The 27,596-nt window shown below is 41.1% G+C and overlaps 1 protein-coding gene across 1 annotated transcript; it reads left to right on the forward strand.

The window, feature by feature from the left end:
• The first annotated feature begins 2,299 nt into the window (after positions 1 to 2,299).
• Positions 2,300 to 25,876, forward strand: pgrmc2 (progesterone receptor membrane component 2). Its single transcript, XM_088630471.1, has 3 exons — positions 2,300 to 2,691; positions 21,960 to 22,115; positions 24,503 to 25,876. The coding sequence occupies exons 1-3, from the start codon at positions 2,346 to 2,348 to the stop codon at positions 24,598 to 24,600; spliced, it is 600 nt and encodes a 199-aa protein (XP_088486597.1). The 5' UTR covers positions 2,300 to 2,345; the 3' UTR covers positions 24,601 to 25,876.
• Positions 25,877 to 27,596: the final 1,720 nt, after the last annotated feature.

Here is a 27,596-nt window from a genome sequence, read left to right on the forward strand (position 1 = left end):
TACATAAATGTGGCTTTCGTCTTTACACATATGCACACAAAAATAATTTGAGAGCACTGGTTAAATGTAACAAATCAAAAGGGTTCATGATCCATTCACAATATTTACATCCTGAAAATATTTTCATTTGTCATGTAGCTCAGTCCAGTTAAAAAGTCTAGGTATTGGCAAGGAGACAGCAAACATAAATTATATACATTCAGATCATGCATTTCAGAATTGTGTACAAAACAGTTTGCATTTTACTACAACAATAATTGCACATAGAGGGAGCTCTTGCAGAGAAATTACAAATCCTGTACAGAAAAAGAACACTTATAAATTTGCAGTCCAACAAAGGAATTCCCTTTGTGTGGGAGCATTTTGATGGTCTACCGTTCACAGTTCAATAAACTGGTGATCAGTGTTGCATCTTGTTCAACAGATATGAAGTATAACTAATGTGCTCCTTGTGTCTTTGAAACCTGTGTTTCACAATCTGTGCTGCAATGCTGATCTGTGCTTTATGATTCAGAACAATGGCATCCAAGAAAAGACCAGTGGTGATGCTTCAGCTTAGGCTCAATCAGCAACAGGGAGCTGTAGTTTGAACAGGAATGTGAGGAGGTCAGGAATAATACACTGACCAAGAATGTCACTTTGTGATGGTGGTCATGCTTTTCTTACTTTTCACAATTTCCAGACTAGTCCTTGGAAGTAAACCCGCTGAGATCTTCTGAGCCTGTTCTCTGGTTTAAACCCCTTAAAGCTTTGGGTTTTTCATTCATTTCATTTTTTTAATAGCATAATAGGTTGCAAAACTTCTGTGCTTTTAGGTCACCTACTGTAGATAATCAGACCATTTGTCTCTAGCATTACAAAAGTATTTCAACAGAGTGCACAGGACTAAGATGTATAACTGAGAATTATGTGATATATTTATCTCATATATTACAGTTACTCTTTATAATCCTTGAGATAACATTACAACACCAAACTTGTTGATAGCAAGCAGGGGCCACAAGAGCAATATCAACATTTGCCACAGGTCTTATCAGATTTGCACATACTGCACTGCAGATAAACAAACTTTTTCTTCCATATAAACAGAAAACTTCCGCATAGTAATGCAAAGATAAACTGCTTCCATAGACAAAATAAAATATGATGTATTGTTTTTAGATGGGTTCTTGCATATTTGTGATCTCAGTCTAAATAAAGGAACTATTCAGGCAAACTTTGACTTCTGTGCCTAAAGGCAACCAAAATAACCAGTGATGACTTAAATATATTTAAAGGGTGTTTAAAAGTGTTATAATTAAATACTGGATTAAGATATCTGAGATTCTTAAAGCAGACTGTCTCATATACAATTCAGGTCTCCTTGAAACGTAGAAATGGAAACATGGCAGTTCAAAGTGATTAATAAAAAGGGAACATGTTGGTCTGAATGAACTTTTATGGTCAATTATTTTATATCCTATTATTAAATGACTGCCTGTTGTTACTAACATGGAGCTTTTTGTATCTTTGACGTGTTTTTGCCTTGAGGTCTAGGGATACTGTTCTTGTGGTTTACAGGCTTAAAGTTGCTTTTTGTTAATTTGATGTCTTAGTCTGCCGTAATTATTACTGTCGCCACCTGTACCAGTCGTCATTGCGATCTGATCCTTGAATGGCCGTTGCATACAAGACACATGCATTGAATTTTAGCCGTAATTTAATTTAAAGATTCTTAATTGGAAAACACTTTCCTATAGCAGTACGTTTATCAAATTAAGCCATCCAACACCAGCAACTTTAAGCGGAGGGCGTTTTCAGTTGTATGAGCGAGTTTTGCCTGCCTCACTGTTGCAATTGTCGACACTGCCACGTCCTGTTATATGTCATGTCCAGTAATAATAATAATAATAATAATAATAATAATAATAATAATAATAATAATAATTGCTTACACTTATATAGTGCTTTTCTGGACACTCCACTCAAAGCACTTTACAGGTAAGGGGGGACTCCACCACCAATGTGCAGCATCCACCTGGATGTAATGTTAATTATCTTCTTTTTTTTTACTGATTTGTCTTCTGTGTGACAGTGAAAGTAAACCTCTTAGCCAGGCCCTCGCTGTAAATCAATATTTGACGCAACCGGTAAAATAATTGATTATCACTCGCCTTCTTTCACTACGGGTATCATGTAAACGCGAGGGTGACAGGGAGCTGTAGTCTTTTAGGGGTGCACGACATCTGCCGAGCAGATACTACAACTCCCGACGTGAACCACGCCTTGTGTCGTGGTGACCCAATCAGATTTGACTCCAGCCCCAGTGGGCGGCAGTGTTGTGGGGGTAGGCGCTAACGTGCAGTATGGCGGACGATGGAGACAGAAGGAGTGGAGCAGCTGACACTAGCGGTGGGCCAGGGACTTCAGAGGAGGCTGAATCAGGGCTCGGTCTAGGCGGCATGTTGCTGAATGTCAGTGTTTTAGTGTTGGTGCTGGCCCTCTGTTACGGGATCTACCGGAGGTGGGGGAGGCGGGCCGGCTCGGATGCGGCCCAAGCGAAGGAGGCCGCGTCTCTGCCCAAGATGAAGAGAAGAGATTTTACTCTGGAGCAGCTTAGGGAATACGATGGTGTGCAGAACCCACGGATCTTGATGGCAGTGAATATGAAAGTCTTCGATGTGACCAGCGGGAAGAGGTTTTATGGGCGCGGTAAGGACGATCTGTGTGAGGTGGCTAAATGGAAGAAAATCGTGCACTTACACATGCGCTGAGCTGTCCAGATACTGCTGAGAATGTACACGTAGGTTCACATCCTTGATCTGCTGTCTGTACACCACTGGTGCATTTAGATATGGTGCACCCTAAGAAAGACCGTCCTGCTGTTGGATTTCATATCGCAGTAAAGCGTAATGTGCTGGATATAAGTGCAAATGCGTGTAGTACGTGTGTCATTTCCCTCTTATACACGGTTGCATGGGGTTCCTGCACGGTGCGTCTTTCGTGCTCTGGATGTGGGCTAGCTGCGTGGGGACTTTTCACGTTTATGTAGTGATAGTAATTTAAAACCGATCGCAAGAATAGACTGCGCGGCGCTTCCCTTTGTCATTGACAAATACCGATGCCTGATCCATTCTTTCGTTTCCTTATCTTTCTTGAAAGAAAAACAAAGCTGTCGTGTGGCAAGGTTAGCAATAGCAACCGGAACAACAACAAGAAAAGAGAAGCTAGTGGCCTTTTGTTGTAAAAAGGCGGCACTTTTGGCCTCTGTCCGATGGAATGTGGAAATCCAACGTGTTTTGTATTTCCTGAAGAGAAAAGGTGACCTCGGGAGTGTGAATCGTGTTTAGTGGTTTTGGTTTTAGTGCGTCTAAAACTGTAAATAGTACCGTAATCTTGGTTTTTGCACAGGACTTACCTCAAAGACGGGAAAAGCTGTGCAAACCGATATTTTCCTATTAGAATTTATTCTAGCTAGCTTTATGTACGATATCTTGGCTTTCAATGTATGTGCAGTAGTTGACCTGATATGTGCACTGCCGTTAAACGGAAAAATTAAAATAGGACAGGGCAGTGATTTCTTAAGCTAGTTCAAAGTATTATCAACTCCAGTAATGAATTTTATATAGAGACTTTATGCTCTTCTTCACACAGGTTAAATAATGTGTGTCCTTACGGTTTATGGCACAGGGTCACCAGAGGGGAAAGGAGGGGTCCTGTGGCACAACTACTTTACAGACTGGAACAGTAAATCTATTCACCGTGCCGCACTCCTGAGTACATTTGCTTTAGGAACGTCGTCCGTTTCACCTGCATTCGGCTCTCCAGCCTTGCAGTTCATCAGACCTTTATTATTCCACCGATTTGGAATATCGATGTGTCGATGTGTCAAAGTCCCATGACAGGTGTCCTGAGCAGTTGTAAGGTAACGGCATAAATGAACTATGCTGCTTTAGAATGAGAATAATGTTACAAAGTGTCAAGTGAGACCTACATGCACCTCCACCTCCATGGATAGATTTTCCCCTTAACACATTGTCATGCAGCTGTGTAAGTGAATGCAACAGTGCTGCAGGAGATCAGCAGGAATACAAGTTCTTGCATCATACACACTCTCACCAGCTGGTCCAGGCATGTACACAATCATGCACAGTGTAGATACCACATAGCTGTGCTCTGGATTTTAAACGCCTGCACGTTGAAGCAGAAATGAAGCAAAAGAACAATAGTCCTATGTCATATCTGGGCTAAAATGAACCTGCTGCAGAGGGGTGAAATATTTGGGTGCTTCACAATCTCACTGAGGGCTGAGGCTGCTTTAATCAGATTGCAGTCCAGTGTTAAATGTGATTAAAACACAAAAGTGTGTTAAATCAAGAATAGAATGCAAAAAAAAAGAATAAAACAGAGGTTACCAATGGGGAGAGGTTATTCTGCTCATCTGGTCTGTTTGATAGTTGGAAGTTGATTGATCCCAGGATTTCATCCAGCTGTTTCTTGAAGGAAGACAAAGCTTCAGCTTCAGCTGGGTAGCTTGTTGCCCACTCCCACATCCCTTTGGGCAAAGACATGTTTCCTGTTCTCAGTTTGAAATGAACAGTATGAGGTTTCCTGTTTTAATAATGAATGTTGTTTAAATATGCAGTGGCTGTTCCTGGCATTGTGGGTACTCTAGGTGCTGCAATTGCATAGGCAAATGACCAAGTGGCTTTGTAGAAACAAAGCACAGCTGACTTCATTTCACTGAAATAGCTACCTTTTTTGTATTCTCTAAAATTAATGTGTCATTCGGGCTACGCAGGACAAAATGAATGCTCATTTTAGTTTCCATATTTTTTTTCAATAAGTAAACTGGGTCAAAGGTAGATTTTTCCACTGACCTTTCTACTTTAAGAATCCCTTAGCTCTACACTTGTTGTTGCTACTTGCATGTGAGATGTTAAGACTAATAATTTGTTTTTCTAACGGAGCATCACGGATTACATTTTTTTGAAAATTCTGGGGGCCATACCGTATCAGTGCCCAAATACAACGGAAAGCTGACCGCATTTTTTTTAAGCCCAGTGAAAAAAGGATTAATCACCAACGCAGTATTTTGCGATCTCCGTAAATAACTTCATGCGTGTTGAATACTAAAATGTTGCACCTTTGTGAAAATCTTGTTAATCTTACATTGAATCCCCATTTAACCTGGGAAATTGTGTATTTGGAAAGTCAGCTGTCCGAAGGAGAAAACAGCGGATATCTAACTAGTGGCAGTTCAGCTGTGTGCTCTAGCTCAGCAGTCAGAAACAGAATAACCAGAGGGCACAAACAGAAACCAAGGGGAGGTGCTCCTAAAATGTTTATTTGCACAACAGGCTGTGGGAGCCTGGAAGGTGTTTTCAAGGCCCGATAGCCTGGATTCCTTCAATGCAGGTGGCTGATTGGCTGGATGAGTTCCCGGTTCAGTTCAGTTACACAGCCTTCATGAGCCAAGTCTGGCCCTCATCTAAGATAAGATCAGTTTATTAGCCCTAAACAAATTCTTACATTTTCGCATACCCCAGACTCCTCTCAGAGAAGCCTGGGGTCAGGGCGCAGGGTCAGCCATTTATACAGCTTCCCTGGAGCAGTTGGGGTTAAGGCCTTGTTCACGGGCCCAACGGAGTAGGATTCCTTTGCCGGCCGCGGGATTCGAACCGGCAACCTTCCAGCCACAGGTGCAGATTCTTAGCCACAGAGCCACCTCACCGCTCATCTGCAGATGTTGTTCTTATAGTGTAGCTCAGTGGCACCTGCAGGCGCGGTCCTGCAACACTGCTTCATCTCAGGCTGCTGCTGAGCCTTGCCTTGTCCCCTTAAGACAGAGCTGAAAGCTGACTGCTGAGCTCAGTTCTGTTGGGCAACTGGGGGAGTGCTAGCAGTAAGACGGGTTCTGACTCCTCGCAGCTGAGAATTAACAGCAGACGAGCAAGAATTTCTGGATTGCGGAAGAACAGTGCACATGGATTTATTTTGCCAAACAAACTGCATCTTAAGGGTGTCTGAATAAAAGGAGGCAATTGAGTTAGGCAACAGTAGGCTTTTAAATCAACTTAAACTTTGAAATTGCATTAATTTCTCCTGTGTCTGTTTGGTCATCTTTAATGCAGTACTTGCAGGCCTAAGAATGTAAGACGCTGCAATCAAGAGGAGGCCATTCAGCCCGGTTGGTAGTTAGTAGGTAATTGATCTCATCTAGCTGTTTTTTGAAAGGAACTAAGGTATCGATTTCAGCAACATGGCTAGGTAGCTTGTTCCACACTCCCACAACTCTTTGAGTAAAGAAGTGCCTCCTGCTTCTAGGTTGAAATGCACTTCATTGCAATTTTTTTAGTGTGCCCTCTGGTTCATGAGCATGTTTTGTTCTTGTTTGTGCCACATCGACCCTGACACAGATCCCAAATCGTATTCTGTACTGCCAAATTAAATTTCTTAACTTGACAACTAATTGTTTTATGACCGTGCCATAAATGTTAGCAGGTTTTTTGCTATTTATTTTGTGGGTCATCTCACTTGCTGTGCTTTGTTTTTTAAAAAAAGGTAGTCTGACAGAGATACATGTTTTTCGTTGTCACAGAAATATCGCACATCTAAAATCTGACATTTGTTTTGCACAGGCAGCAGTTTTGTATCCTCTTATCACTTGCTGTGTGATTCAGTGTGTGATTTCCTTATGGCAACGCTGGCTTTGAGGAGTGAAATTAAATAATTCAAAGAGAAGTGAAACTAAATACATTTTAAAAAGTTAAAGGCATTTGTTAGTAAAAGAAAACTGGGAGTCTGTCCCACAGGCTTAAAATGTGCAAATCGGATGCTGCTCTTGAGAAACGTTATCTTAACCAGTAGGAAACTTCAGCAAGCTTGTTCGTGAGCTGAAGTAACTCAAGTTAAGAAACACAACAACAAAGACTTATTGATTTGTCAAATGTGTACAGAGAGCTGCAAATTATGACACTTAGTAATTAATCAATCTAGAAATTCAAGACTTTCCTAAAGTTGACGTGTTAATCAATGTAATTGGTGTTGACAACCAAACTATTCACCATTTCTATTAGCTCCTGATTTAACAAGCTCTTTAAGCTTTGTGAATAAATACAACAATTGTGATGGCCCATGTGATTAAAATGTTCATTTTAGGTTTTTATTTCCCTCTTCACAGCAGATCCTACCTTTAGCAACTCTGTGTGAAGCTGATGTTGATTGGGCCTTAGAGAAGAGATTTCTATAATGATATGAAGGAGAAAAAATATGGCATGACCCAACCCACAACTTTTAGGTAGTATCCATGTTTAACAGGCAATTATTTTTTTTCATTCCAGTTCAGCTCACAACACCTCAGTTGAGCTCATTATTGGCTTAACTGAAGCAGGTGAAATGTTCTTCATTTTTCCTCAGGTACCACTAATTTATAGAACTGGACCTAAAACCTACTGGATTGAGTCTCTCCTGGACTGGACTTGCACACCCCTGATTAGTGAAAATGTCAGTTAGAGATTAACGTTGTTAGAGGTGCTGTGCTCGGTGCTGATTTTCCTGAAGACTTAAGGCTGTGCAGGGCAAGTTTGGATCAGGGAACAGAGGTACTGATGTAAATGTGTCCCAGTTGGTTTCTTTCTCATAGGAGTTACCTGCAACTGAAACTATGAATCGGTAGAATACCAGAAAACTGCTTGCTTGACAGTCTTGTTTTATGTTAGTGGTGTGCCACTAGCCTTGTAAACGCATGAAGAATTGGTCCACATATGCATCCAGTGAGGGCATTTTGATTTTTAAAAAAGTCTTTGTTCAAAAAGTGAAATGGAGCTGCCAGTATGTTGTTTTACTGTATAGGCATGATGCATGTATTTAGAAGCTTTTGTGCCTGATTATCAGTCAATGACAGCACTTGAGTGATGTATACATACAAGTTTACCTTAAGTCTCCATTTTACTATTTAAATTTGCAGTACTTGGACACCTGGGGAAGGGACTAATGTTGAACCAAGATGTTGTAGAGTTTCAAAATGTAAAACTAAAGAATCGTATAGGTACAGTACATCATTTTATCTGCCTTGTTACTAAGTTCAGGAGTGTTTTCCAGCTGACCCAGTGGTGAATTCCCGAGTATCAGGCTTGAAGAAGCATGCTTCAGCACAGACAGGCAATGTATACTGGAGTTCAGGAATGAGAAAATAACAGGGAGGCTGGCAGATGTTGACATTATGACATTCTTTCTGTAGGGTCACAGAGGGAACTTATTAAATGCAGAATTCTTAGGAAGGTATTGTAGGGACTCAAATGGCTGTGCGTATCAGTATGACAAACTGGCAACGTGCACATGAAAATATTAGTGTAGTGATCACCTTGCTTTGCCCTCCTCAGCAGAAGTGCTGAAGCTGGCTTATTGTGTGATCAGGGTATGTATGGACTTTTTTTTTCCCCTTAGCTGCTCATGCATTGGAAATGTCTGCCAAGCGTGGCTGGCTCAGAACACACTGCAGCAGCGAGAGAACAAATTGTTGTATAAGGACAAGGGAGTGTTACCCAGCAGGTCAAGAATGCCTTATTCACCCTGGCCTGCGCACTGAAAGGGTCACGTCTCCTTACAAGTCTCAGTACGGCCTCTGCCGTTGAATTTGAAAGAACCTTATTGTGCAGCCTGAGTTCACTAGTGTAACAGAGCACTAATATTGACTGAATTCAAGCTTCTGTTAAGTTGAAAGTCCCTTCAAAGCGTCTGTGGGTGTGCATTTATAGCTTACACATCCCAGAAGAATAGGGGGATGTTCTGAAATCCTCTTAAACCAATTTAAAATGTCATTTGTTTTGGGCCTTTAATACCACAAGGTATCTATGTGCTCTGTGCAGCAGTTAGGACCAAATCTAAATAACATTAGAATCATTGCTACTGGAAATAAGACTAACAGATTAATTGTTCTTCTGTACCCTGCTTGTTGAGGCTTAGTTTGTATTTAATAGGCAAAATCAAGTGTGCACATTGGACCTTTATAGCACAGGTATGCTGCATTTATTAAACTGTGGTAACTTCTCATATACAATGGTTTTGTGGTTTTTTTTGCAGTTTATGAAACACACTTCTGGGTTATATGTAGTTTTTGTCATTTTAAGGTAAGTTATTGTATTCATTCTCTGGTAATATTTTAAAAGATCTACATTTGTAATTCTAAGAAGAGCCTCTTAATGACATTACGACTGTTCTCATTGTGCCCGAAAAGGGACTCTTACGCTCTTCATCTTATAAATTTTCTTTATGATTCAGAGTAGAATAAATATCATGCATTAATGGATCCATTGACCTTCTAGGAACAGCACTGGCAGTGTTTGACCCCATGAGGGGAAGTTAAACCTCATGACGGGAGGCCCATTTCATTGGTGGGTGTTCTTGTTAAAGGACCATGAAGATTTTGAAATGGGCGATGAGCCTGTGAACAGACAGTTCAGGTTCTGTGACAATTGGAACATGGGTTGGAAAAGACTGGCAAGCCAGCATCTTAAAAGGAAAGAGGCAGGGGTTGGGGGCTGGCACCTGACTGCCACACTCAACAGAGTAAATGTTTCTTTCAAAAGAAGCAACACTAGCCAGCCGATGGCAGTAAATAAAACTTCGTGCACCACAAGGACAGCAGAGATGCATGACTTAACTGAAGATGCTCATCAACACCCAAACAACCTGTTTTCACAGCCAATAAAAGTACATAACAAAAGCCTAACCTTATACAGATGATGGATTTCCATGTTGCTGAATACGAAATGTAGACTCCCTACAGTATCTTAACACGGTCACTTCCTAAATAAACGACAGCTAAACGTTTCAAATGTCTGACATGTTCCTGGTACCATAATAATTAAGTACACATAGATCTGTTAGCTTCTGAAATCAGTTTGTCCAAATTCGTCTGGGTGATGTGACACTATGAGCATCTGATGAGTATAGGATTGTTTGTTTCCAGGTATGAGATTGATGCTGAGCTGCAGATAAGGGAGTAGATTTCCAACTGAAAGGATGATTTTCTTGTAGGTGTCATACTCAAGCTGATATGTTAATCGGGCTGTGAAAAGGGGTGGTGCACCAAGCAAAGCGTCTTCACATGCAACGTTCTTGCAGACTCTTTGGACTAGAACATTTTTATATAAAACAAATTAAAAAAAGTTGTAGGATGAAACCTTGAGAGTATAAAGGACAGTTTAACCACACAGATATGGAAAACAACTGTTAGCTTTCGGTCTTTGATGTAAAGTGCTGATATTGTCCCGCTTTATTAAACGTTGATAGTCGTGTAAACACCTGATGTCTTTTTGTCTGAATGAGAGGGGTGGCTATAGTTAATTAAAAAGCACTTTGACTTGTGTTAGACTTGATGTCCACTCTGAGAGCTTGATCTAGTGTGCTTTCATAGGGACATTCTTATCTTAGTTTATTCTAATGAAGCACTATCTAGTATTAAGTATCTAGGATTGTGGATAGGATCTAAACGTTTCCTTGCCTTTTATCCCCCCTTATTCCTTTGTTTGGCGCTAGAGGACATGTGAGTCTCCACAAAACAAGATTGGAAAACAAACACGTGAAGTCAGCCGGGATGGAAATGCATTTACTGTCCGTTTGCATCTTCTTTTGGTTTTATGCATTTGAATGATGCTTTTTTTTGCATGTACCCAAGGCAAGAGATGCAGATGTGTGATAAGAATGTTAACGCATCCTGTCGTGACACAGAGGTAATAAAAGTGCTACTCATTGACATGGAGGAAACATGAACATGTCTGTCTGGTAGCTTGACTTTCAGCAAAGCCTGAAGGTAGGTGGTCACACCGAAGGCGGTTTTTACTACGGATATTGAATTGGTCCGTTCCACTGGCTTGAGGGGTATTGGTAAGACAGGGTTCATTTTCTTAATTTTGTGATATGGCTTCCTTCATAGATATCCTGTGAGCTTCTTTGCATAGCTTTTACTCAGTTGAATTTGTTGTATGTGATGGTATTATTCATTGACAATTGGAAGAAAAAAAGCCTCATTGCTTGCTCAAAGCAATATTTATTTTGTATTGTGGAATGGGAGCTCTTTTCGAGACACAGCACAATAGGGCCTTGCGGCAATACTCCTCTTAGCTTCTTTTAATGAAATTAAACATTTTAATAGGCCTTATTTGCCATGTAAAATGTGTGGCAGCAGATTTTGTGTAGCTATACAAAGCCCATTCACATCTGAAACATTGGTTAGTGCTGCCTTACAGGTGAGACATGGTAGGTCTGCAGTATATTAATACAGATGACGGTTGTGTTCAGAATTATAGTTGAGTAGAATGGAAGTCATTAATAACAACCAGCTTTAATTCAGTAGAGCTTTTTTCAGCGGCTGTGACAGTCATTGCTTGGCAATTATGAATGCTGTTGTAAAACGTGAAGGTTTTTTAGAGCACATAAGAAATTTTGAGACCCCGCCTTCCAATAATGGCGTTCTGTGAATCGGATTCTGCATAAAGATTTCTGGGTGATGTCTTTTGTTAGGTCCATGTAAAAGATTATTTTGGATCATTCCATAGGGTTTTGGGTTTAATTGGTCTTAATGTTAAATTCATACCGCAACCAAGGTTTTTTCCAGTTCAGGAAATTAACCAGTGGAAAGCGTAGTCTTCATGAGGAATAAGTGTTTGTAAGGAATATGGGACTATTAAAACAGTGTTGAGGATTTTATTCTATGTTCAATTTAGGTGCCTTAAATATCTTGGTTTTATTGCATGACTAGATTTTAATGACAGGAAGGATTTAGGTTAAGCAGTTTAGATGGAATTCAAACATTTCATGATGTGCTGGAAGACAGCCTCTTCACCCTACTGGTTAGTGGAAACGCATCATGCCAAGACCAAAAGAGATTTCAGAGGACCGCAGAAAATGAGCAGTGATGCTCATCAGTCCGAAGAGGGTTACAAACCCATTTCTAATGTCTGGGGTTCCATCCATACACTGTTGGTCTACAAATGAAAAAAAATCACAGTGACCCTACCCAGGACAGGTCGTCTTGTTTAAATTTCCCTAAGAAGAACCCAGAAAATTATCACGGAAGTTGCAAAGAACACCAGAGTAACGTCTAAGGATATGTAGTCTCTCTCTGTGGCTAAAGACCGAGTTCAGTACTTAATCATCAAGCAAAGACTGAACCTGAATGGTTTTCATGATTCACCAAAGAGCACGTAGAGGATCCACTACTGGACATTTTCTGGACAGACTAGTCAATAGTTGAGCTTTTTAGTCACAAGAATAATAATTTCGGATGGCAAAAACCGAACACTACCTTCCAACAGAAGAACATCAACCTGACCATCAAACATGGTGGTGTGAGTATCATGGTTTGTTGCCTGCTTTTTGCTGACCTGGTCATCTAGCAATCATTGACAGAACTATGAATTCAGAACTGTATCTGCAAATTCTGGAGAAGAATGCCAGGCCATCCATTTAATATTAACTGTTGATTATTTTAACTAAATAATCCAGATATATCGTATATCTTTGTGTCATAATTTAAATCAGGTTAACATTTTCTTTCAGTAAGATTGTAATGAAGATCTGATTGTGTTTGAGGTCAAAAATATAAAAGAATTAGAATCAACCGAAAGCTTTCATAAACCTTTTTTGGCACAAATACTATACTATAGCGACCTTCACTTTGACTACAGGGAAGGTCAAGCTAAACATTCCTGAGTATCTGATAATAAAATGTTGCCTAAATGGGGAAATTGGATGACTAGCTGAATGATGTAGTGTGTGTGGCGCTTAGATTGTTAGTGGTGTATCTTTTTCAGAAAGTTGCTTTCTTCCTAAGTGTTTTATGAATTTATAGTGGTTGATACATTGTTCAGTGGTTAGTAACTATTGATTTTACAGAGTGTATTATGTGTATACATTTAGGCACTCATTTCCATTTTGTATGTTTTGTATTGAGGTCTTGAACCTTGACAGTATAACGGAAATCAATAGTCCTGAAGACATCCTCGCAATTGATTGTCACAGTGTGAGAGTCGACCCACTCAGTCTAACCCCTTGAGAATGACTGAATCCTTATCCTCCATTTAAAAACATTATCAAACATGTGCACTGTATGATAGGGTTATACTACAGATAGGGTTATCCACACTTATAAAGATGTTTTATTTCCCAGTGTTCCCAGTGTAGAAGGCAACAGGAGTGCGTGGTTGCCCTTTAGGTTTATTGAGGTTTTAAGAGCACATGATGCTTTCGGATATGTTACGACATGCTTGATGTTTTTGTTTCTGAGCAGGAATTTCACAATTTCAATCACAGTATTTGCTGTGCACTGTAGATGGGAAGTTTAAAATTCAGAGGACCGCATTGTTGTTGTGATTGCTGTGAGTGTACACACAAATACATGCTTTCGGAATGTTCCCGTGTCTGCTCCATACACAATACACTAAAATCTTTCCCATGTCTCTTTCGTGTATAATTCGCATTTTTAAACCAGTAATTGCAAGCACTAGAACCACTAGCTTAAATCTGTTGTTTAAAGAGTAATTGAGTCATTTTTTTTTGTTTCCAGCAGGCATCGCAATAATATGCTTGTATATACTTGTTTGTTAATGTTTCTTATTCTTAAGTTGGCATCTGGACTTCAAACAGACTCTTGCTTTAAAAAGCACTCATCTTGTGATCCGGAAATAAAGACGCTCTGTTTAGAATTGAATCATGGGATGAATGTACGTAAATATCTTTGACAGTCCTGTGAAGATGCATAAGCATGAACAAATTTATCATCCATCATGCAACACGGGACTAACAGTGTTGAAAGTCTAGCCTACATGAGGCATGCAGTGGAAAGTTCTCTCTGTGTGGATACTGTACCTATGGGCTTGCAGACATTGGCATCCAAATTCTGAAATTTTTGGAAGCTTTGCCACAACTCTAAAAGGTGAAAGTGTATATAAGATATTACTGATAAATAAGTTTAACCATTTGAGCATGGTCATTGATGGGATACGTTTCCATTTTCCATTTTATTAATGTTTTGCTGCTGCATTTTGCCCTGTTGGTGCCTCTTGTGCAAAAACGAGGTGTTTGTCTTCCTGAATGTGTATACTCAATCTGCAGTTTACAGTAGTTATTGCATTTTGTAGTGCTGATCGTTTCAAAGTGAAAAAAGCATTCTGATTAATACGTCCGTTACAACTTGCTTTTGTTGATTGGTTATCAATGCGTGAGATAGCCAACCACTACAGTTTTATCACACAGTGTCATCTAGTTGGCTTTAACGTGAGTAATTGACAAATTTATCCAGTAATTGTTCAGTTAAACACCCACTTTGTTTTCCTTCCAGATGATCTCTAATTCCCTTAATTTAGCACATCTCTTAATGGCCTGACTGTTAAATTGTTGCAGGTTTTTAGAAATACTGCTGGCAGAGGCCCTCTGGACCTTTAGTTTCTCAGAAATTTCTTTTGTACAGCACTGGAGCTGGGATCCACAGATCAGGTTTAAAGGGCATTGTAACGAAGGTGTACTGTGTATAAAAACCAGCCATACAATATAGAGAAAGTTACAGGGCCTTGCGGAGGTATTTACTTCCAATGTGGTCTCATTGTGTTGAATTAAAAAAGTGTATTTTGTGTAATCGTGTCATTTGAAGGGGGTGAAACTTTTGCAAGGCCCTGTAGATGTAGATGGTTGTCACAGAATTGTGTAGATTGGAAGACTGGCAGTTTTATAGCACCAGCTTCAGGGCTGGGACTGTCAGGGTGAGGTGACTTTCCTAATGATAGATACTTTATTGATCCCGTGAGGGAAATTGCAGTGCAACAGCAGCTTAACACAGACACAGTGTAACAAATGATACAATAATAATAATACAATACATACAATACAATCAGTACAGTGAGAAGTGCACTAAGAAGAGTTACTCACAGTCCAGAACACACAAAGAACAAACCAGAACAGAACAGTACACAAAAAGTTGTATTGCACAATATACATATAAATGTATTGCACAAGTCCCTGGTATATATCGCACGAAAACAGTTGTAAACGGGGAAAAAGAACAGATGTAGCAGCTTACTGTTCAGCCCAGAAGCAGGTCGCTGTCAATGTTGCCCCTACCCAGACGTTGTACAGTCTTATAGCAGAAGGCAAGAATTACCTCCTGTACCGCACCCTGTCGCACCATGGATGGATCAGTCTATTGCTGAACGTGCTCTTCGTTTCTACAAGCCTGTCATAGAGGGGATGGGAGACATTGTCCGTGATGGCCCTGACTCTATCATGAAGAAGGCTCAGCAGCGCCTTTATTTCTTGAGGTGCCTCAAGCGATGGGGGATGCCAATACATGTGTTGGTGAACTTCTACCGCTGCACCATCGAGAGCGTCCTTACCAACGGTATCACCGTGTGGTATGGCAACACCTCTTCGCGAGAAAGAAAGGCACTGCAGAGAATGCTCAATATGGCCCAGAAGATCATTGGCTGCGGTCTCACCGAGAGTTAACAGCTCTATGAGGACCGCTGTCGAGGTAGAATTCTGGCCATCACAGAGGACAGTCACCACCCCGGGCATGAGCTCTTCACCCCACTGCCCTCAGGCAAGAGATATAAGAGCATACGGACACTTACCACTAGATTCTTCAATAGCTTCTATCCACAAGCAGTGAGACTGGCGAACACATTTAGCCATCCCCCTCGGACCACACCTACACCATCACCATCTACCTCTTTATGATTTCTTATCTATTGCACATCTCCAATCATTGTTTACACATCTGTATTGTTCACATTCAAACTGTCTACATGTTTACTTGCACATTGTCTATTGTTTGTTTGTACATTGTCTTGATGCACTGTTTGCACTTTGTCTTGTTTTTTACACTTGTTTTACAATCGAGAGACTTTCTGTAAGTAAGAATTCCATTGTACCAGTACCGGTTACATATGGCAATAAAGTTCAAGTTAGTTTGGACACCATTCTCCTCTCAGCCACTACCTCCAGGGGGTCCAGGCCAGACCCAATGGCTGAGCTTGCTCTTCTGATGAGCTTGTTCAGCTTGTTAGAATCCACTGCTCTAATCCCAGAACCCCAGCATACCACCGCATAGAAAATGGCGCTCACCACAACCTACTGATAGAACATATTTAGTGTGTTACTACATACATTGAAGGACCTGAGACTCCTCAAGAAGTAAAGTCGGCTCTGGCCCTTCGTGTAGATGGCCTCAGTGTTCTTAGACCATTCCAGTCTATCGTCGATGTGCACTCCCAGGTACTTGTATGAGTCCACTATCTCCACGCCCTTTCCATGGATCTAGACGGGAGTAGGTTTGACCTTTTTCCTCCTGAAATCTATTACCAGATCCTTCTTCTTTGCTACATTCAATTGCAGGTGGTTCTCCCCACACCACTCTGACCAGCTTTGATCTAATCTCTTTGATTATTTAATAGTAGCTAAAGGTCTTATATATGTTATGACCTCATTTATTACATTTCAGGAATATCATGCTAATGTAAAAATGTTCCTTCAATAGGTAGAGTGGTAGGTATTGTCTTATATCTTGGATTCTGCCTCATGGTTACTGGCTCATAACTGTTATGCTATCAACTGCTGGCTAGTTCCTAGATGTAGAGCGGGGAGTTTTTGCTTTTTTTGGCTACAGGACACCTTTGCGAGATATTCCATCAATAGTGCCCCCTAGTTTCAATCAAATCGAAGTTTAGTATAAATATGATGCATTACAAAACAAGTTCCATCCATCCATTTTCTAACCAGTTCGAACTGGTTTCTAACCTCTAATTTATGGTTGCTCAAGGGGCACATGGCAGGGTACACCCTGGATGGAACGTCTGATCATCACAGGGCAGACATTCATAAACGCACACACTTTGATCTATGGCTACTTTTCCTAGAATCCATTTCACCTACCAGTATGTCTTTGGACTGTGGGAGGAAACCAGAGCACCCAGAGGTAAGCCACACAAACATGGGGAGACCATAAAAACTCCACACAGAGAGCACCCCCTGTCCAGAATTGAACCCAGGGCTCCAGCGTTTTGAGGCAGCAATGCTAACCACTGTGCCATCACGCCACCTAATTGAGCTCCAGGTAGTTGTAAAATACTGCAAGCACGAGGAAGGATCAAGCAGTAGAATTGACACATTACTAGACTCGTGTAGATTTCCTTTGTTTCTGTCCAAAACAGACATGTCCTTTCTTCAGAAGAATAAAGTAGCTTTTCTAAGGATCATGTGAAGAAGACATGATGAAGGAGCAGAATCTTTCTGAAGCCTATAAGACAGGAGATGGCGAAGGAATTTGATTTCAAGGGTTTAAAATCCTCAGGGGCATCCACAGGGTCAACTGTCAGATTGCTTCAGTCTGACCTCTGGATTAAGGACCCGGGCTCACATGTCTCCGCAGTTTGTTGTGACTTATTCTCTGGGAGCTGGGTCAGTATCTTGTGTCAACTAGTTATTAGAATTCAGGGAAACAACATGGATTTCTGCCAAGAGAAGTTTTGTGCATAGACACGATGACTTTTATAATTGAAGTACATGACCAGCAGTGTCCTGATAAGTTATAATTTAGCAGTGAAAAGTAGAACTTCAGATATATTAATTTAAATTGAAAGATCCTTTTTCTTACCCACGTGAATGCATTGTCCTGAGATGCGTTTCACAGTGTGTTAATTAAATGTCATTTCCAATCTATACAGTTGTCTAAACAAATTAAACCTTCTGATGTTTGCTGGCAGGCAGAAGATCTCTGCTTCTGCTGAAATGCATCTTGAAGACTTCCCATCGCGAGGTTGCCCCGGGATAACTGCCGCTTGCCTTTGGAAGCCAGTGAGAAAGTCGAGCAGGTTTAGAACCGTGTCCCTTGTGGCTGTGCTCGACCTGAACACGCTTGTGTGGGGATAGCAGCTGCCACAGAGTGCCATCTGTCTCTGGAGGCAGCTAGAAAAGGAAGAGGGCTGGGGTCGCTTCTGCTGTCTTTTCTGCTTCAGAAGATGGAGCAGCTGTGGCAGCCAGCCTGTAACAGGGAGTCCCCTCTGTGCCAGGCTGCCGTTTCCCCCTTGTGTGCGGATAGCACAGTGCGGCAGTGTGCGTTTTAATCGGTAGCGCCCAGGGAGACGGGACAGACCTCTGAAATCGCCTGCTCTCAGTACCGTGCCTATTTTAACCGTGTATATGTGTTGCCAATGCTGTTCAACACCATAGCAGAAACACGGGTGCCCGAACGATGCAGTATTGTAACAAACCAATCCTGTTGTTCTTTGCTTTAAAAGGTATAAACAGCATACTGGTACGGCAGTCGTTTTTATGTAACTAATGCATTATTCTGTGTTTTTTTTTTTTTTTTAATCCCTGGAAAGATTTAAAATTTAACTGCATATGCAGACAGATGATAAGTTTTGGTATCGGGTGGTTACTTCACATGTAAAATATCTTCTGTGATGCCTCCCAACTTATATCACAGTTTGTCTTCTCTCTCTGGGTTTTATTGATACCACAGTATTGCACCAATACACAGTGGGAGAATCTCTGGTGACCTCTGAGACTTCGTTTCCCACCAGGGGACACTGATCCCCTTGGAGGGGAAAACAACCGCTCTTCAAGAGTGGCAAGCACGCACGCACGCAATAATAACCACTGTGCCACCCCAGTTCAAGACAGTGTTGCATGATTTTGTAGCACTTTTCCCAATTGAACTGAAAACAACGAACTCACAGCAGACAGAGATACTGAATCGCTGACGTGTAATCTTGATTATTGTTTGCCTTCGTGTCCCCGAGGTTCGATGGTCACATGTGAAACAGCTTTATCAATGTTTCTATAGGATGTGGAGGAAATAGTTGTTTATCTGCTATGAGACAACCATTTCTCTGCATTTTGCATCAAGAGATAGTGTTGCTCTGAGCACCACCACGTGTTATGTATAGGCCTTTCTGCAGAAATGAGCTTATATTACGTGATGATGGCCCCCTGAAACATTTCTGTTTCAACTGTGGTTTCATTCTGCGCATCAAATACTGCCAGCCCTAAGGATGCATACCCAACGAAGGGCCTAAAATGTCATTAGTGTTGTGTGAAGGGCTGGTTTAGATGTGACTGTGTCTGCCACTTGTGCCTCTATTACTTGTTCAGCTGAGTAATTGCAGTTCTTCTTAAGCTGCTGAGCTCTATTTCCAAAGTCAGTGCTGGTGATTCTCAGCTAAGATCACTCCTCATGCCCGCTTAATTAAATTCAGCGGCGTGCCAGACCCTCATGTACTAGAATGACTTGCTCTTAGCTCTTGTTCTTGCTCAAACTCTAAGAAGTGGAACTAGACTTGCTAACTTGGAAGGTTTTGCTGGAAAAATGACAATATTCAAGGAGACCATAAACATCTCCATTCTTGTCCAAAGATCAACAGAGGATGAATAACCTTGCTCTCTGTAGTCTGCCAAGCTTCTTGTGTAATTTCTAGATCACGTGCAACATTTTAGTGCATACTGTCATTTTTGGCCTGCTTGTCTTGCGTGTGCAAACATGATTTTCGTGTGAAGGGCTGACTCTATCTATCATATGTGACGGTTATTTCCATGTGTAGTGGAATGGGGCTGCAGAATGCAGCAGGAGTAAGCTGGTATGTCAAGACACGAAAATTGTCATGTTTCAATTCGGCATCGATCGTCAATTTCACTGAAGCCTTGTCCCATCATACACTGCCAGATATTCCTGTAGATGGCGTTACCTTTTTTTCCCAATTATTCAAACTCCTTATTGGTGCTTTAAAGCCATCTTATTATTACCAGTTTTCTTACAGTTGTGTCTGTGGGGAGATGTGGGATCTGTTCAAGTCGTTGGTTTGAACAGAAACACCCATGGGTTTGCAAACAGAAATTTGCGGAACAGTTAGAGCTCTGGCTCGGCTCGGGTTTCTGTGTGTGGATAAGCTGTGGATGGCTTCCGTACTGACCTCCGTAGCAGATTAAAGAGTTGGGTTTCAGGAGAGCTTGTGAGTCAGAGCAATAAACTTAGTTATGGGTTAGTGTGGAACTAGTGTGATTTTATAACCATCCAAAATAAAATGTAAAAGATGTCTTTGATATGTCTGATCATGAGCTTTCCCTGGTTTTTAATTTTGGACTGTAGCTTGTATTTTGTACTATGCCTTTAATTTATCTTCCCCCAGACAAGAGAGAGATTTTTCTTAGTGAAAATATTTGATATCGGTTGTGCTCATGTTTTTACACACAAGCTACAGAATTAGCCCATTTTGTCCGTTTCAGAAGGATGGGTAAAGGTGGAGCATTGTGCTTAATGTGAGTACCTACAAACTCCTCAAATTGAGCCCTTACATTTTTTAGTAACTGAAATGAAAAAGTGACTAATTTGTAGAAGTTCAAGATATTTTGTAAAGGTGAAAAGTATTGTGCCACACATTCAATTGTGTGTGACTGATACTGAAGTGGAGTTTGTCTGTGGAAGGAGGAAGTGAGTAGGTTAGTGTTTGTGATTGCTGACTGAGTTACAAGTAAACTGAAGACTTGGGTATCATTTTAAGATTCTCATTTGTAAACCATTTGCTTAAAAAAATTTGGTGGATTTACTTTTTGGAAATTTGCTAGGGGCAAGGCGAGTTCATATGGCCTGCGCAATTTAAGATCCTGTCAGGATCTGGGTACTGAAGGCTATTGACAGGCTGGAAGTGGGTTGATTGATGGCAGATTAATAAGCAGTTTGGGAAGGAAAGAATCCAGTCTCAGCACACACTAATAGGTACAGTGAGTGGTTATAGCTCTTCATACATCGGTCACAGCTTTTACAAAACCGACTTCCAACATAACATCCAGAAAAATGTTGGCCATTTTTAAATGTTTGTATTTTGTACCTGAATGCACTGAAAGTGCAGCAGTCCTTAAGTGTTAGAAGTGTACTCCTGAGAGCTGGTCCTAATTTTAACATTTTTGCACATTGTTTTCCCATGAATCATGTTTGCTCTGAAATTCTAAATGGAACAAATGCAGTGACCCGATGCAACCTGATTTCACCAGAGAGCTGTAAACGTGTATCACTCCCAGTGACCTACTCCACTGCTTTGCTTGATCTAGTGCATAATCACAAAAGTTTATCTTCTCTTTCTTTGTAGTTAGCGCTAATCGGTTCCCCCATACTTCCTGGCTGGAGCACACAGCTGAGGTATTGGCACTCCTTCCCAAACATAGAAAACATCACTGAGGGGTGTGAAGGGTACCAGTTCGTAATCAAAAAGATTGGATTATAGCTACAGTGTTTAAAGGTTTTAGTAGCAGATCCTATTAATCAATTAGAGAAAAGAACAGATCACTTTAATCATTTTATTGAAAGAAAAAGGCTCAGCTGTGAAGAAAGAATACTACAATACAAAGTTCCCTCTCCCGACACGAATGTGATTTTAGATTGAAAATATATATATTATAGGTAGAATATTATGGACAGTTTAAAAGCAGCAGGTGCTTTTTAACAAACCCAGCTTTGGTGATGCAAGGTGCTTTGCCTCGTGCCTTGGTCAGCTTCCTGTAGTACCCTACCTGGAATTAACCCGCACCTGTGCCAGCCCAGTCATTAAAGTGCCTGCTTGTAATGTTCGCACTGCCCTTTGGAACTGAAGTTAGCCTGTGAGGTATTACAACATTCCAGCGGAGTCTCTCGAGCGTGGAGCTGAAAACTGTTGTCCTTACTTTCAAACCCTTGCACTGCGACAGGACAAGTGCCCAGTCCAACCACGCATTCTCTGTCCTGCGGTTTCTCTTATCTTTCCTCCTTTGCCTTTACTCTACAGTGATACAGATAAATATTTACTGTGTTGTAATCATTAGTGTATTGTTAACGTCTAAAAGGACTTAATGAGCAATAGCCTTCAGTAGCTGTCAGGTTACCATTAAGCACTCACCTTTTCACATTTTCGTTGAGCCTTCTGGTCATATTTAATTCTCTTTCCTTTTCGCAGATGGACCATATGGAATCTTTGCTGGAAGAGATGCGTCTAGGGGCCTGGCGACCTTCTGTTTGGATAAAGAAGCCCTGCGGGACGAGTATGACGACCTGTCTGATCTCAATGCTGTACAGATGGAGAGTGTAAGAGAATGGGAGATGCAGTTTTTGGGTAAGACGACTTGCACATTTCAAGGAGCAGTGAAGAAATGTTGAATGTACACTGGGCATCAAAAGAAGTCCATTGTAACTGCAGTTAATACAGGTAGCAGAACTGTGATTTTTCTGGCATTTTCTTTTGCGCTGACATTTTATCGAACCGACACGAAGCAGGTAAATTTAGTCTGCCGATTGACATTTCTCATCAACGGGGATGATCAGTGGAGCTGGGCTGCTGTGAAGGTCCCAGTCTTCGAGCAGGTGTTGCCAGCTTTGGTAGCAAGATAGGCTGTACCTCCCTGACGGCACACTTTGCACCAGTTCGCAGTGTTGTTTTATGAGATTCTGCCCCGTTCCTCTCGTCGAGCCTGAACTCTAAGCCCTAGATGTCAGATGTCATCCCATTTTATCCCACAAAATGTCCAGTGATGCTCAGTTGTGGTGAGTAGGGCATCCATGGCACAGCTATCTCAAGTTTCAGTGTCAGGAAAGCTGTTGTAGCACGAGCAGCATGAGGATCCGTGCAGTCGTGCTGGAATGCTGTCGTGTCACGAGGAGCCCTAAGGATGGTCATCAATTGCGGTACCAGGGCTTGAACAGTGTAGCACCGTGCAGGTCCATGTGCCACTAGACCCTCGCACTTGGGTCTTTCCATCAGTTGTTCTGCTGAAAATAAGGGTTAGATATAATTCTGCACATGTCACGTGACGTTCTTCAGAAAAGAGGACTTCAGAATGACTCCACTACTGGTGAGTCTACATGAAGTGTTGTTCCAGTATACCACTGGCATTAAAGTGTTGTCCTACTTAAAAGGTCTGCATGTTGGTTACTTCCTGTGGTTTTCTTTCTTGAATTTTCACCAGGCTTTTAAGATTCTTAAAAATAGATTTCTGGATATTTTTCAACTCGGATAATTAGAAGAGTCCAGATATAATGAGAAGTGCTGACGACCCTCGGGTTAGAGTTAGCTTTCCCACATTAGAGTTTTGTCGACATTATGGCTATATATTTTAGAATCTATTTGAAATGTAGAATGAGTGACACTTTGATCCAATCTTTATTTTTCCAGATCCAGATGCCTAATACATTGTATTACTCCTAAAAGTAAGGACAGGGTAAAATGCAGACAAATCAGAAGATTGAAAAAAGGCTCTTTTAATTTTAATTACCACTGCTGGAAAGTCTTATGTCAGATGTTGCTCCAATCAGTCACTGACATGAAAGCATTGTCCTCGCATATTGTTTACTACTTGTTTTTTTTCTTGATTTTCACCAGGCTTGAGATTCAACAAGTTAAATCACCCTGTCACCTGTTCCTAATTAACTCTCACTAATGAAGTTATTTTATTGCTAATGAAAGGCAGTGTCAGGAAGGCAGACTGTTTTTTGAAAGACCCTGTGATCGTAGTCAGACATAAGTGATCAGTTAATAAATATGACACCAAATTTAATCAATATCAAAAATCCATATACTTTTTGTCTAAAAATGTATCTATAGGTACTGGTACTCCTTTTGATGCTCAGTGTTTTTTAAAAGTTAGTCAGCAGTTAAGCATATGCCTTAGTGTGCAAACTTTAGTTGAATGTTTCTGCAGATGTATTTATATCACAGTAATCTGATGCCTTATCTTGGTTGTGTCTCTGCAATCGTTATTATTAATAGTATTATTGAACCTTGCACACATTGTAATAAGAAGAGATTGTGCAACAAACTTCAGGATACTAGATAGTGAAAACCATTAAAAGGTAACAGATGAGTGCTGTGAAGAAGATTATATAACGGAAAAGATCCCCCTTTTCTGTTAGGTTACAAGCTGAAAGGTTTAGCAAATACTGGCAAGCCTGGATTGGGTTTGTGGTTCCACTGAGACCTGATTTTGTTCTGTGAAAGAGGACAAAATCATAGTGAGTGTGGATTATTTGTTGTTTGTTGTATTTTGTTTGTGTTTCCATTTTTAACCACCCATCTATGCTGGCATAATGTAAATAATTATATTAAGAAACAAAACATAATTGGGAAAAATTATTGATGAAAGCAGTAAGTTGTTTTATTTTGTTCATGTCCTACCGGTAAATCTTTTCATCGTTGAATAAAAAGTTTTCAGAAATGTTAAAAGGTTAAAAAAAATGCATATGAGAAGTAGACTGATATAGAAGATGGGGTGTAATTTCACCGAAGAAAGGAAATTTGTATAGTTTCGTGTATATATATACTATATAGTTTGTATAGTTAGAATCTGTATAGTCTGTGTTTATTGCATAGCAACTTCAATTCAGTCTTTCCTGGAGGCTCCCCGGTCTGTCTTGGGTCACGCCAGCACTAGGAATATCCAACACTCCCCTGTCAGTTTCCTCACCCTTTCCCTCGACTTCCAACAAAGCACTTGCTTTGCGTTTCAGAAAAGTATGATTACGTGGGCCGGCTCCTTAAACCAGGGGACGAGCCGTCGGAGTACACGGACGAGGAGGACATCAAGGATCACGTGAGACACGACTGAACTGTTCGCTCAACCAAAGCCAGGGCCCAGAGAGCTGCACCTGCGCCACCCGGCCCGGACCGCGCCGGTTCTGTGACCTCTCTCGGCAGTGGAGCCACTTCCCATCTGTACAGATAAAAAAAACAACAACAACAGCAGCAAGGATGTGTACTCCTTTTGGGGATTTTAATGATTCATCATGTCTGGTTTGTGCTGCCAACATTTGTTTTCTTTTTTTTTGGTTGTTTTTGTGTTTTGTTTTGTTCTTCTCATCACCGTTGTAATGTCGGCGAAGGGTGGTCGTTTTGATCTGGGGAACTGGGGGGTATGTGTCGGGGAGGGGTGCCAAGAAGGGGCAGTTTGTGCATTTTCGTCGTTGCAACTTCACCGCCGATCAGCTTCTTGCTTTCCTTCGTTCGCTTCTTAAGCATTATGGGTCTAGGTGAGCAGTGGGGAGTCCAAAGGGGAAATATGTCGTTGGTTTCTCTTTTTACCGCTGTCTTCGTAGTTTTTGCACTACTAGATTTTCAGTTTGTCATCATGTGATTGTACAGTGGGGTTTAGTGGTCTTTGCCGTTGAACCGTGTCAAATCACTAAAGCTGAATCTCTGATCGAAAAGGGAAGGTCACTGGTTTGGCTTCATTTTAGAGGAGTGTCTAGCAATTTGCCAGTGAAATTTCACCAACTATGTTTACATGCCACAGAAGTCAGCTGTAAGTCTGTATTCCCCAAATGGTCAATATTAATTGTGCCTTATTTCAGTTGTTTTGTACTTAAACTTGAACTGTTTGAAAGACGAAAAAGAAGATAAAAGGCTGCCCCATTGAAGTTTTGTGGAAAAAAATGTCACTTCCGATCTAAATCACATCAGACTGAAGGCATGCACTCGTTGGTCTAAGAAAACGACGACTAACAGTCCTTTCCTACGTCACAACCTTGTATATAGACTTTAAAAAGTATATTCAGTGTTACTGCCATATTTATGTAGTTGACAAAATCCATATACTACTGTGTTGTAATGGCCAAAAGCCCCATGCTTTATTCTATTTTTTTTGTGGAAGCTCTTTTAAAGTGTGGGGGGATATACAGTACAAGAAATACCGTGCAAGCAAAGTGATGGGTAGGTTAAATGTGGGAGGGAAACCGCAGAACCTGTAAATATATGTATCATTTTATTAAAGCATGTACACGAGAAGTGAGCTACGCTGAATTCAGACTTCTTGTAGTGATGTAGGGTGTGTGCGCGGCAGAGAAAAGATGGACATGTTCATGCATAATAAACAATTTGGTTATAAACTGATTTTTGTGAGTTTTCTTTCGAAATTAAACTGATAGAGGGAAGGAGTGGGGAGGGGATGGTTCTGTCTTCTACTTCTGTGGACAATGCACCATAATCCAGGCTGATTCTGGTGCTACTACAGGTCATCATCTGAGGATATGTCTTTGGCTTTACCTCTGAACACATCTCCTCAGTGCTGTGCATGAGCCTATTTCCATTAATAATATGTGACATTGACTTTTCTCCGTGGAACGCCCCCACCAATTTGGAACCTCAGTCGACTAGACCTAACTATGGTGGGTAGCTGCGTCAGCATGCGAAAGGCTGCAAAGGAACAAGTAATAGGTTTATTTCATGATGAAAAAAAGAAGAGATAAAACACAACGTTTCGGCCGTGGAGCCTTCTTCAGGTGTGGACCTAACTATGCTATCCTTGTACATCCTCGAGGTTCACTTATGAAAGGAGTCCCACGTCACTTACAGTAGTTCTGTAGCTTTTGCTGGCAGCACTGTAAGATGATACGTGCCCTACAGCCAAGCTTGTCATGACTACAGACCCCTGACCAATTCCTAGCCCACCCATCCCTGCAGGGCTTGGCCAATAGCACGTGGCCATGAGGAGCGCTAGCCATGATTGGCTAATGATTTAGCTCAGGCTTTGCACTCCAGAGAAAATCCTGCTTACTTTGTGGCCAATTTTAGAGCTCTCGCCTTTTTTTGGTCAGCCTCACTGCAGCATTGTGTGATAGTTTGCCGAGGGGGTGTTATTTAATTTATTCTGTTAATATTCTGTTTACATCATGGAAATTGTCTTAACCTTATGTTGAATTGTTTTTATGAGCTACAAAAATGGCTACTTCAGCAAACATCATTTCTTAGTTTTCCCATGGTGCTTAATAAGTAACCAAGCAGTAACTGTAGATCCAGTTGTAATGCTTATATTTTATGTTTTTTAAAATAACATTGTAACTTGTTAACCTCTGCATCGCTCTGGGAGAATAAGGACCTGTGTGTCTACTCCTCTGATGTGCTTTTTCTATGTTGTGAGATCCTCGCTTCAGGATTCAAGTTCACATCCAGTTAATAATCATTTCTTACACTTACTGTATATAGTGCTTTTCTGGACACTCCATTTAAAGTGTTTTACAGGTAATGGGGATTCTCCTCCACCATTAATGTGCAACACCCACTTGGATGATGTGACGGCAGCCAGAGTGCGCCAGAAGGCTCACCACACATCCGCTCTCAGTGAGGAGAACAGTAATGAAGTCACTTCAAAGATGGGGATTATTAGGAGGCCATGACTGGTAAAGGTCAATGGGAAATTTGACCAAGATGCCAGGGTACTAGCACCCCTAAGCTTTTCAAAAAACACCCTGGGATTTTTAATGACCAGAGAGTCAGGACCCTGGTTTTATGTCTCATCTGATTGATGGCATTTTTTTACAGTATCTCCTTCACCATATTGGGGCATTACAACTCACACATACCACAGGGTGAGCGCCCCCTGCTGGCCCCTCTAACATCTCTTCCAGCACCAACCTTAGTTTTTCCCAAGAGGTCTCACATCCAGGTACTGGTCAGGCCCACGTCTGCTGAGCTTCAGTGGGCTGCCAGTTGTGAGTTGCAGGGTGATAGAAAGCTGAATGCCGCCTTTTCTTTTTAACCTATATTACAGCCGGCTAATGACGTCATTTAGACTTCAATAAACAATGCCAGGTTTAGTCATTTGGGAGC

The sequence above is a fragment of the Lepisosteus platostomus genome, chromosome 1 (genome assembly GCF_059453375.1).
Source record: "Lepisosteus platostomus isolate fLepPlt1 chromosome 1, fLepPlt1.hap1, whole genome shotgun sequence".
Taxonomy (NCBI): domain Eukaryota; kingdom Metazoa; phylum Chordata; class Actinopteri; order Semionotiformes; family Lepisosteidae; genus Lepisosteus; species Lepisosteus platostomus.